Below are 10298 nucleotides of genomic sequence, written 5' to 3' on the forward strand. Positions count from 1 at the left end.
GGAAGTATGACTGGGGCCATGCCTTGGAGGTCCTTGCATGCCAGCAAGAGGTTTGTCCTCCGAAGCCACCACCCAGAAATCGGCAACTGCGGTGGGATGTCCCCAGGACAGGGGAGGCTCTCAGGAGGCTTTGGGAAGCCTACCCTTTCCCTCTTTCTTTCTAAACACTTCTCTGTGTCTTTGCTCATGCCGTTCCCTCCTCCAGAAATGCCCTTCCCTCCTACTCTGGTCAACAAACTCCTACTCAACCTTAGAGTCCCGGCACAAAGTTCACCTCCTCTGTGAAGCCTCCCCTGGCTCCCTTATGTAGTTATTAGTCCCCCCAAAGTACTCCCCCAGCTCTTGGCTCATTCCTTATATGTAACTTATAGATCAATGTTCTGTCCCGCATTAGTCTATCTGTCTCCCCATTAGTTTGTAATTTCCTGGAAGTCAGGGGCTATCTCTATACTAGGAATTATACTATTCTTACACTAGTCTTCATACTAGGAATGCATATTCGATATACTCCTAGTGCCTTGCACAGAGAACACTGCCAGTAAGTGGGGCAGGGACGGAGGGCATCAGTTCTGGTCTGAGGAGCTGTCAGCTGTGCCCCGTGGCCTGGCCTCCTGGTTTTATCTGCTTCACATGACCTGGTACCTCCCAGCTCTGAGCCCTCAGCTTCTCCCGCCCCCAGCTCTGGAGGGAGGAAGACACACCTACCATCTGCTCCCTCACCGCCAGTGCCTGCTAGCACCTCATTAACCCAGCCGGCCCCCGCCCCGCCCTGAGAGGTGTGGGCTGGCAGAGTTCAGGGATCAAGGGAGTCTCCCTGACCTTTCTGCCCATGAGGAAGGGGAGAAGGGACTAAGGGCCCACTACACCAGCTCCAGAAGTCACCCTCATGCTGTACTGGACAGAGGCTTTTGATCCTCAGAGCTCTGCTCTTGGACAGACAGACAACTCGCTAGCTGTGGGGTCCAGCTGGGGACTTGATGGGGACCGTCTGCACTGGGGCAGAAACGGAGGCACCGAGGAGGGATAGGACTCAGGCTAGGGGGAACTCCCTGGTGGTCCTGTGGTTAGGACTCCGCGCTTTCACTGCCGAGGGCGCGGGTTCAATTCCTGGTCAGGGAACTAAGATCCCACAAGCTGTGTGGCACGGCCAAAAAAAGTGTGTGTGTGTGGGGGGGGCGGAATGTGAGGGAAGGCGGGGGGGGGGGAGAAAGACACGTACCCAGGTGCCCCCCAGTAGAGGCCAACCCGCCAACCTGCCAGCTCTTCCAGCTTCATTCAGCTCCCTGAGCTGTGTTCCCCTCTGAGCCTGTCGCAGGCAGGGGTCTCCTCTCCACAGCGCAGAAGGGACCAGGCAGGCTGTGAGACGAACCATCTGACGAGGCCGGAATGGAACAGATAGAACACAGGAGTCTGGCCTCCCACCCCACACGTTCCTGCGGCCACTCCTCCAGCTTCTTTCCCAGATAACGTCTCCTCCCAGAGAGGCTGGAGACCGGCCCTGGGGCAGCGGCGGGTGGGGGTTGGATCTCAGCCTCGAGACAAGTGAAAGGGTTAACGCTCCTGTGTCCACTGGCCCAGTGTAGCCAGCTCTCTCAGCGCCTGTAAGTCCGGGCTTGCCTCTGGTGTTCTCTCAGTTTCCATTCCTCTCTTACTCCTTCCACTTGGGAGGACACCCCTGGCACCAGCAGTGTGTGGGGTGTCATTTAATACTGCCAGTAATCAGCACCTCCTGTTTACTGGCTCTCTTTCCCTCATGGCTACTCTTGTCATCCCTGAATCCCTCTCTCTCTCTCAGACACACACATGCACGCACACACACACACACACACACACACACACACGAGGAATGGGAAAAAGGGCTTCTGTCCACCGCAATTCCTGCCCCACACAACTTCTCTCCCTAAAACGGATCCGGATCAACTGGGAGGCAGGAAGCAGGAGGTAGGATGCGGAGAGCTGGAGGTGCCAACAGCCCTTCTGAACTAACAGAGCAATCGCCTAACAGCAAGCTCAGAACAGGAGAATAGTGGAGGGCAGACGAAATTAGAAAGAATCGAAGGATAAAGATTCCTCTTCCAGATCCAAGAGTCACCAGAGTCGAGGATTGGAACGCTTCAGATCATCTGTGGGTTTAATATGCCAGCAAAGAGAGGAGAGAGATTGGACATCCTTTCCCCAGTGATACAATGAGAGGATGTCTGTACACTTCACCGCATAGCCAATTTTAAAATAAAATTATTTATTTACTTTAAATTTATTTTTGGCTGTGTTGGGTCTTCATTGCTGCGCGCGGGCTTTCTCTAGTTGCGGCGAGCGGGGGCTACTCTTTGTTGCGGTGCACGGGCTTCTCACTGCGGTGGCTTCTCTTGTTGCGGAGCACGGGCTCTAGGTGCGCGGGCCTCAGTAGTTGTGGCTCGTGGGCTCTAGAGCGCAGGCTCGGTAGTTGTGGCGCACAGGCTTACTTGTTCCGCGGCATGTGGGATCTTCCCGGACCAGGGCTCGAACCCGTGTCCCCTGCATTGGCAGGCGCATGCTTAACCACTGCGCCACCAGGGAAGTCCCCGCGTAGCCATTTTACAGAAGGAAGAACCAGGACAGGGTGGCGGGCTGGAGGCATTCAGGCCTGCTCCCCCCACCTCTCCCCCCACACTGGGTCTTCAGCTTCATGATTGTGAGAAGACAATGACCACACATCCATGGACACTCCTGATTCCATGTCGAGCGTTTCTGTCAGATGATGTGTCCTGATCTGGGAATGTGAAAATGTGCCCTTTATTTTGCTGCCGGCTGTAGGTGCTGGGACGCCCTCCTGAAGCCTTCAATGTGGTTGTTTGCCAGTGAAGAGCGTGGGTGCCCCCATCTGATACCCCTGTCCTCCCAAGCCCCAGACTTAGTTAATGGGAGAAGTGTTGGGTCAGCCTCAGCCTGGCACCAGACGCCATCCCTAGAGCAAAGGTGAAGTCCAACCTTCTACCAGATGGCTGGAGCCGGCAAGCAGAGATAAGGGTCACACTTTGGACTCCACAGCCAGAGGTGGGGGCAGAGCCCCCGGGATCCGTGAACCCCGACACCCCTTCTGCTGCGGGTCCTGCTCCCCTGCCTGGTTAAAGGAGGAAGACGGGGCCGAGACCAGGGCAGTGGAGGGCTAGTCAGTCACTCACAGCACGCGCAAAGCGAGGTGGGCACCTGCTGCGGGTCACTCAGTCATCACCGCCGCCCGGCCGGGGGGAGGGGGGCGCGGGGGGTTTGCAGCGCGCGAGGGCGGCGGGCAAGCCAGGGTGGGTGGCGACTTCAGGGGCGAGGGGAAGCGGGGAGGGGTCCCTGAGGAGCGAGCCCTCCTCGGCGGGGGAAGGTGGTGGCCGCAGCCCGGGCAGAGCCGCTCGGTCCCCAGGGCCCCACGGGCGCCCACTGCGCCGCGGGTCCGGTGCCCGCGGGAGGGGGAGGAGCCAGCCCGGGGCCCCGCCCCTCCGGCCCGCCCCTCCCGGCCCGGCCCCGCGCTGCGCTGCACTGGTCCCGCGAGCCGCTCGGTCCCAGACCCGGCCGGGCCGCGAGGTGGGCATCGCCGGGGGAGCAATCGGCGACCGGGGGGCTGGCAGCGCGGGCAGCGGGCGCCGGGACACCTGCGGACACAGGTGAGTGGCGGGAGGGCGGGGGCGGGGCGCCGGGGCTGGGGGCGCGGGGCCGAGAGAAGGGGAAGCCGGGTCAAAGCTCGGAAAGGACCCCGGGGAGGAAGAGGGACTCAGAGCCCTAGGAGGGAGGATTATTGGGAGGGGGCCCGGGAGACAAGGAACGTTGTCCCCTGCTCATAAATAAGAGGAAAAGTAAGCGGCGGGCTGCGCGGGATTCTGGGGCCACCTGGAGGGAGACCAGCACCTGCTTAGGAGGTCTCTCCTCTCCAGGCCCTGCCGCCCCAGTGAGCGGGTCGTCTATCGGGTTTAGGGGGAGGGGATGGCGCCCCGCGCGCGAGGCTCCCGGCCCCACCGAGGAGTTCCCATCGGCTGGGGAAGACCTAACAGAGCCTGCTCCCCCTCGGCTCGTCTGTAAGGCCAGCGGCCGGATAGCTGTCTGTGGTCTGGAGGGTCCAGGTAAGGGGTGGGGCAAGCTTTTCAGTAAAAGACCAGATAGTAAATATTTCAGACTCTGAAGCCGCTGTGGTCTCTGTCACAGCTAGCAGGAACGTAGTCACAGACAACTGGCCAAGGAGGCGATGTGGCTGTGTTCCCATAACACTTTATTTATGGACATGGAAATTTGAATTTCATATAATCTTCGTATGTTGTGAAATATTATTCTTCTTTTGACTTTTTCCAACTATTTAACATGTAAAAAACATTCTTAGCTTGTGGGCTGTGCAAAAACAGGTGGCAGGCGGGGCTGCATCCAACGGGCCCCCTCCAGCTCGCCACCCCAGACACTTATCCCCCACTCCCGTGTTTGGAGGAGGGGAGGGTGTAGCTAGGTGCAAGGGGCATCCTGAATGCCTGGGGGCATCCAGGAACTGAGGGACCCTTGCTCCCAGCTACTCTTAGGACCTCAGCATCCTTTGAGGCCAGGGTAGGAGCTGGTACCCAAAATGCGCAAATGTGAGGGAAGGGGCATGGTTCCAAGGGGCTTCCTACCCAGCATGTCGGGGTGTGCCCGACCCCCACCAAGTCGTAGATGAGGCAGCTGCGCTCTCCCAGCAAGTAGCTTTGGCCTTCCCTCTCCCCTTCCCTCTCTTCCCCTCCCCCTCCCTCCTCTGTCTCCAGCCTGGTGTCACCCACTGATCAAGGTTGGCCCTTCCATTCCTTATTTTCTCTCTGCAGCCTCAGCGGGTCTCTTTCTCCTGAACGTTGGAGTTATGACCCTTGGGAGGTGACCCAGGAGAGAAGGGATGCACGCCTTTGATCCTCCCAATGAGGGTCGCCTCCAAGGACTGGTGGCCTCCCGCATTGAGACCTATGGGGGCCGGCTTCGGACCTCCACCCCGAGTACTCCTGGTAGCCTCTATCCCCGAGGAGGCCCCGTGCTGGTGAGTCCAGACTGTGTCCCAAAGGTGACCGGGGTGGGGCAGGGGGGAGGACACCCAGGCTTTCAAGTCTCTGTCCCCTTGCCAGGCCTTGGACTGCTCTGTTCTTAGCCCGCACCCCTGCCTTCTTTCGTGGGTTGTGAGGGAGAGGATGGCCGTGCTGGGCCAGGTTCCCGGGACTCCACACCCATCCCAGACAGATGGGGCAGGTGAGGCAGAGAGCCAGGAGGGGCCAGGCCCTCAGTGCTGTTAGACTGGTCACAGGCACAGAGCTGGTGGGGAAGGTCACCAAACCCAGGGTTTGGCACCTCCCAGACTCCCACCTCTACTTGGGAGGAGCTGGGGGGCTCCTTGAAACCTGCCTCCCTCTGAGTCAGGCCTGGAAGAAGAACAAAGGTTCAAGGTGTTCCTGCTCTACAGGTGGGGAGGGGTGTGAGGGCCTGCCCACCTCCACCCCAGCTCCACCCTCCTGTCGGCCTCCAGTGCTGACCAAAGAAATGGGCGTGGAGGTGCAGCAGTCTTTCCCTCAGCCTCCAGGCTCTCCCTCCACCTTGAGGTCAGTTCTGCTTCTGGCCGAGGGTATCCCCTGCCTGACTGGAGGAGGGTTTGGCCCTGGGAGGCAGCTGAGGGTGGGAAGGGAGACTAGGATGTCTGTGGGGTAAATCAGGCCATGGGCAGATCAAGGAATGTGACCAGGCCTGCCCAGGAGGAGACTTCTGGGCCAGGCCTCAGCTTCGCACACGGAAGGGCAGCCACTCCCAGCTGGATGGGACATGCCCCGGGGAGGAGGCCGCACGTGTGAGTGCCCCCATCCCCACGTGCGCAGGAGGCTGTGAGGGCCCCAGAATGCGTGTGCACCGGGCGCCATGCAGGCACGGCCGTGGTGCAGGGAGCACACACAGGAGTGGGACTGGAGGGGGACACTGGGACACACGCAGAGCCTGGGCATTTGCGTGCCAGAGCTGCTGCTCTGCACGAGGCCCCCTGGGGACCTGGGCCCGGCGGGCCCCTGCCTGGCTCAGTGGCCTCCCTGGCAGTGGCTGCTGTGACTCAGGGCCAGAGTGGCTCTCACCAAACTGGTCTGAGGGGAGAGGTGAGCCGGCCCAACTTGCTGGTGTAGTGGATGCTGTCCAGAGCCAAGCCAGGCCCCACTGCTTGTCTGGGACTTCTGTGGGGAGAGGACACCCCCAGAACTCCCCCACTCCTCCTCCAGGATCCCAGTGGCCGACACCTCCAAGGCTATGTCCGCTTTACCAAGGGTTCTGGCCCGGCCCGAGGCCTGTCTCCCCTGAGGCTGCGAGAACCAGAGCCTGAGAAGAGGCATGGAGGCCCCTTTGGGGTTGGGACACCTCACTTCCCCAAACTCAAGGTAAGGGGTCCCTCTCCTCCCATCCCCAAGCTCACAGCCTGAGCTGCGACGTCCTCCAGAGACCATCAGAGCTGAGAACATGAGAGCCCCTCCAAGAAGCAGGGTGCGGCTCTGTCTAGAGACCCTCTCAGGGGAGCATCTCTAAGCCAGGCTGCCTCATAAAGATGTCCGTTTGATGGGCAAGTGTCAAAATGTTCCTGAGACCACTGGTTCCCTAAGTCCCGTTCTGGTCTCCACCTGAGGGTCCCTCTGAAGGGTTCTATCTCAGGAGAGCCCTGGAAGCTATCTTTCTGGTCAGGGAGCCCAGGTCAGACCCCTCTGTCCAGGGACCTTTCTGCAGACCTTTCTGCCTCTCCATGCGTGTTCCGGCAACACCCTGTACCCTGTAATCCCAGCCAGGATTGATCCTTGTCCCTCGGGCCTGCATGTCCTCACTCAAGCTCAGGGCAACTTGCCACCACACACACACACACACACACACACACACACACACACACACACGCAGCCCTTCCCGGGCCAGGAAGTGGCCAGGACTAATCCCCTCTCGGTGCCCCCAGGAAGTCACCAGAGCCCACGAGCTGGAGGTGAGGCTGCACACGTTCAGCATGTTTGGGATGCCCCGCCTGCCCCCAGAGGACCGGCGGCACTGGGAGATCGGAGACGACGGTGACAGCAGCCTGGCCATTGAGAAGTCCTGGAAGGAGCTGGTGCCTGGACACAAGGTGGGCCCGGGACACAGTGTCTGACCCCGTGGGGGTCCTAGACACACACACACACACACACACACACACACACACACACACACACACACCCCTCACCTCTGCCCCGGAGGAGGGAAAGGCCTTGGGAAGTGGGGTCTGCAGGGACAGCACTTGGAGGCATCTTGCTGTAGCTTCAGATCCCGGCCCCGCCACATACTAGCGTAGCGAGACCTCGGTCAAGACAGCAAACCTCTCTGCGTCTCGGTCGCCTCCTCTGTGACCTGGGGATAACACCCCCTACACACTGGAGGATTGGTGGAGGGTTAAAGGTTTCTGTGCAGTAGATCTGGTAGCATTCAGCAGATGGCAGCTGCTGGTCTTGCCATCATTCCCCAGCTGAACCAGCCCTATCCCCACCCAGGAGATGAGCCGGGAGCTCTGCCACCAGCAGGAAGCGCTGTGGGAGCTACTGACCACCGAGCTCATCTACGTGCGGAAGCTCAAGATCATGACGGATGTGAGCCGCCCTCCCCCCGCCACATCCCCGGCAGCCCCGCCCCCGGGCCCCATCCTTGGCCCTTTACCGTGTCCCTCGAATCACTCCCCCCACCCGGTTCTCCAGACCGGAAGGGGCACGGCTGTTGGGGAGAAGGGGCAGGACATCAAGATCCCCCTGACCTGAGACCCGCCCGGTGTCTTGGGAGAGAGGCTCGCGGTATGAAGGTGGGGGTGGGGATGCTGTGAAGGGCTGGCTAGGCCGGGGTCTGAGAGGAGGTCAGACGCTGAAAGCCCTCCCTGCATCCAGCTCCTAGCCGCCGGTTTGCTGAACCTGCAACGAGTGGGGCTGCTGACAGAAGTGAGTGGGCACTCGGGGTGTGGGACCCAGGGAGTGGGGGCGGGGTCACAGAGCGGAATTGCAACCCCCATTTACCCTGCCCTCCCCACTCCCCTCCTTGCTCTAGACCCCAAGCAGGCTGCAGGTCCCACCCAGCCCCTGCCACTCGGGCTTAGCCGTCCCTGCCTGCCCACCGCCCGTGCTGCCCGCAGGTCACCTGCCGAGGCATGTTCCGCTCCCTCCTCCAGGTGTCAGCTGAGACCCTGTTTGGAAATGTCCCTAGCCTGATCCGAGCCCACCAGAGCTTTTGGGAAGAGGTGCTGGGGCCCACCCTGGAGGAGACGCGAGCCTCGGGCCAGCCTCTGGACCCTGTCAGCCTGCAAAACGGCTTCCTGTCGGTGAGGCGGGGAGAAGGGCCCCATCTGGATGGGGCAGGACTGGGAGAGCCCCAAGGGGTCCTGTCCGCTGGAATGCTCATACCACTGGCACCCTGCCGTGACTCGAGGGGGTCCAAGGGCACGACCCCTACCCCTAAATACCACCTCACCTCTTACCTTCATTCCCCCAGTATGACCTCTGTCCCGAAGGCTCTTTGGGCTTCTGGAGCCCCCAGAGGGAGGGTAGCTATCTCAGGGAAGGGCTACACCTAAGCTCTCATCGACCATGAAATCTTATGTCCGGGACAGAGACCCATCGACAAGCAGCAGGGGACAAGCAGCAGGGGCCTAAGCGACTTGTCCCTCAGGGGCCTGGGGGGAGGGGATGTGAAAGGCCACAGGGTACCCAGGGCGTGAAGGGTGATAAGAGAAAGCAAGAGGCCCAGGATCTGACTTCCTCCCAGTTCACTGGCCAGGGAAACGTGGCCTTGCAGAGTTGGATTGGGGTAGAGAGGCAGGGGGACAGCCTCCTGGGGGCCGTTGGTGGCCCTCTTCCCCAGGAGCAGGGCTCTGGGCAAGCCTCAGGTCACCACCCCGTGGCTGGGCTGAAATGGGATCCGCAGTGCCCTGAAAACGGTCCAGCTAAATTATTGATGGCGGGTGAGGTCCAGAGCAGTGGGGCGTGGCGGGGGCTGAGGATGGAGCTCAGAGGGCGGCAGCGGGTCGGCCCCTCGGAACCTCAACTCCTCCTTGGAATCCAGAGAGGGGGGCTGGAAGTGGTGGGGGGTTGGGATTGGCGGGAGCTGGACTAAGGATCTAGGCCAGGCTCCTTCCGCTGCCCGCTCCCCGCCCCACACCTGTCCCTCCAGTTCAGCCAGCGCTTCCAGCCCTACGTCCTGTACTGCCTGCGAGTGAAGCAGACCATGGCCTACGCCTGGAAGCAGCAGGACAACAACCCTCTCTTCCACACCTTCGTGCAGGTGGGAGAGGGGCTGCTGGGGAAGGGGGATGCGGCGGACCTTGCTCCAAGGCTGAGGGTATCCCCGGGGCGGGGCAGGAGGGTGGCTTGCAGCCCCCTGACCCCTGCCCACCTTCCCTGGCAGTGGTGTGAGAAGCACAAACGCTCGGGGAGGCAGACGCTGGGGGACCTCCTCATCAAGCCCCACCAGCGCATCACCAAGTACCCACTGCTGCTCCAGGCTGTGCTCAAGAGGAGCCCCGAGGCCCGCGCCCGGGAGGCCCTGACCGCCATGGTAGGGGCCACTGGGGCTGTACCCTCGGGAGTTGGGGGCTGGTGAGTGGGGACGCATCTCCAGGGACTCTTGAGGTCTCTTTCCTTACATGTGTGTGCCGGCGTGGCACTGATGTCGTTGTCTGGGTGGGATGTACAGACGAGGAGCTGAGCTGTCCTCCCTCCACACCCCACCCTCACCTAGATTGCGGCGGTGGAGTCATTCCTCCGACACATCAACAAGCAGGTGCGCCAGGGTGAAGAGCAGGAGAGCTTGGCGGCTGCAGCCCAGCGCATCGGGCCCTACGAGGTCCTGGAGCCGTCCAGCGAGGAGGTGGAGAAGGTGAGAGAGGCGGAGGGAAGGGGGCGTCCAAAAAAGCAAGGCCCCCAGGAAAACGGATGAAGCCGAGGCCTGCAGCGGGAGAGGCAGAGGTGCCGTGGGCTGTGTGTGCCCATCCTTCCTTCCCGAGGGTGAGGGTCCCAGGGGCCAGGTGCAAAGGAGTGAAACGAAGGCACTGGGATGCTTCCTGTCCTCCAAGAGGCAGGATGCCCAGCGCCCCGCCCCTGTGCTCTCTGCACCCCGCAGAACCTGCGTCCATTCTCCACGCTGGACCTGACGGCCCCCGTGCTGGGGGTTGCTTCTGGGCACACCAGGCAGCTGCTGCTGGAGGGGCCTGCGCGCATGAAGGAGGGACGAGAAGGGAAGGTGAGGGGCTGTGGGCGGAGCGAAGAAGATGGGAGGGGACTAAGAGGAAGATGGGAGGGGACTAAGAGGAA

At 61.3% G+C, this 10298-nt stretch overlaps 1 protein-coding gene across 1 annotated transcript in view; it reads left to right on the forward strand.

Annotated features, from left to right (window-relative positions):
* Positions 1-4803: 4803 nt before the first annotated feature.
* Positions 4804-10298, forward strand: part of PLEKHG6 (pleckstrin homology and RhoGEF domain containing G6) — a 15064-nt gene continuing 9569 nt past the window's right edge. Inside the window, exons 1-10 of the mRNA XM_029206014.1 lie at positions 4804-5011; positions 6222-6377; positions 6935-7099; positions 7500-7595; positions 7884-7934; positions 8162-8311; positions 9160-9270; positions 9394-9543; positions 9727-9864; positions 10108-10227. Coding sequence (XP_029061847.1) covers positions 4874-5011; positions 6222-6377; positions 6935-7099; positions 7500-7595; positions 7884-7934; positions 8162-8311; positions 9160-9270; positions 9394-9543; positions 9727-9864; positions 10108-10227 — 1275 coding nt within the window. The 5' untranslated portion in view covers positions 4804-4873. The remainder of the gene's footprint in view (positions 5012-6221; positions 6378-6934; positions 7100-7499; positions 7596-7883; positions 7935-8161; positions 8312-9159; positions 9271-9393; positions 9544-9726; positions 9865-10107; positions 10228-10298) is intronic.

The sequence above is a fragment of the Monodon monoceros genome, unplaced genomic scaffold (assembly GCF_005190385.1).
Source record: "Monodon monoceros isolate NGI ecotype Baffin Bay Population unplaced genomic scaffold, NGI_Narwhal_1 Super_Scaffold_6, whole genome shotgun sequence".
NCBI lineage: Eukaryota > Metazoa > Chordata > Mammalia > Artiodactyla > Monodontidae > Monodon > Monodon monoceros.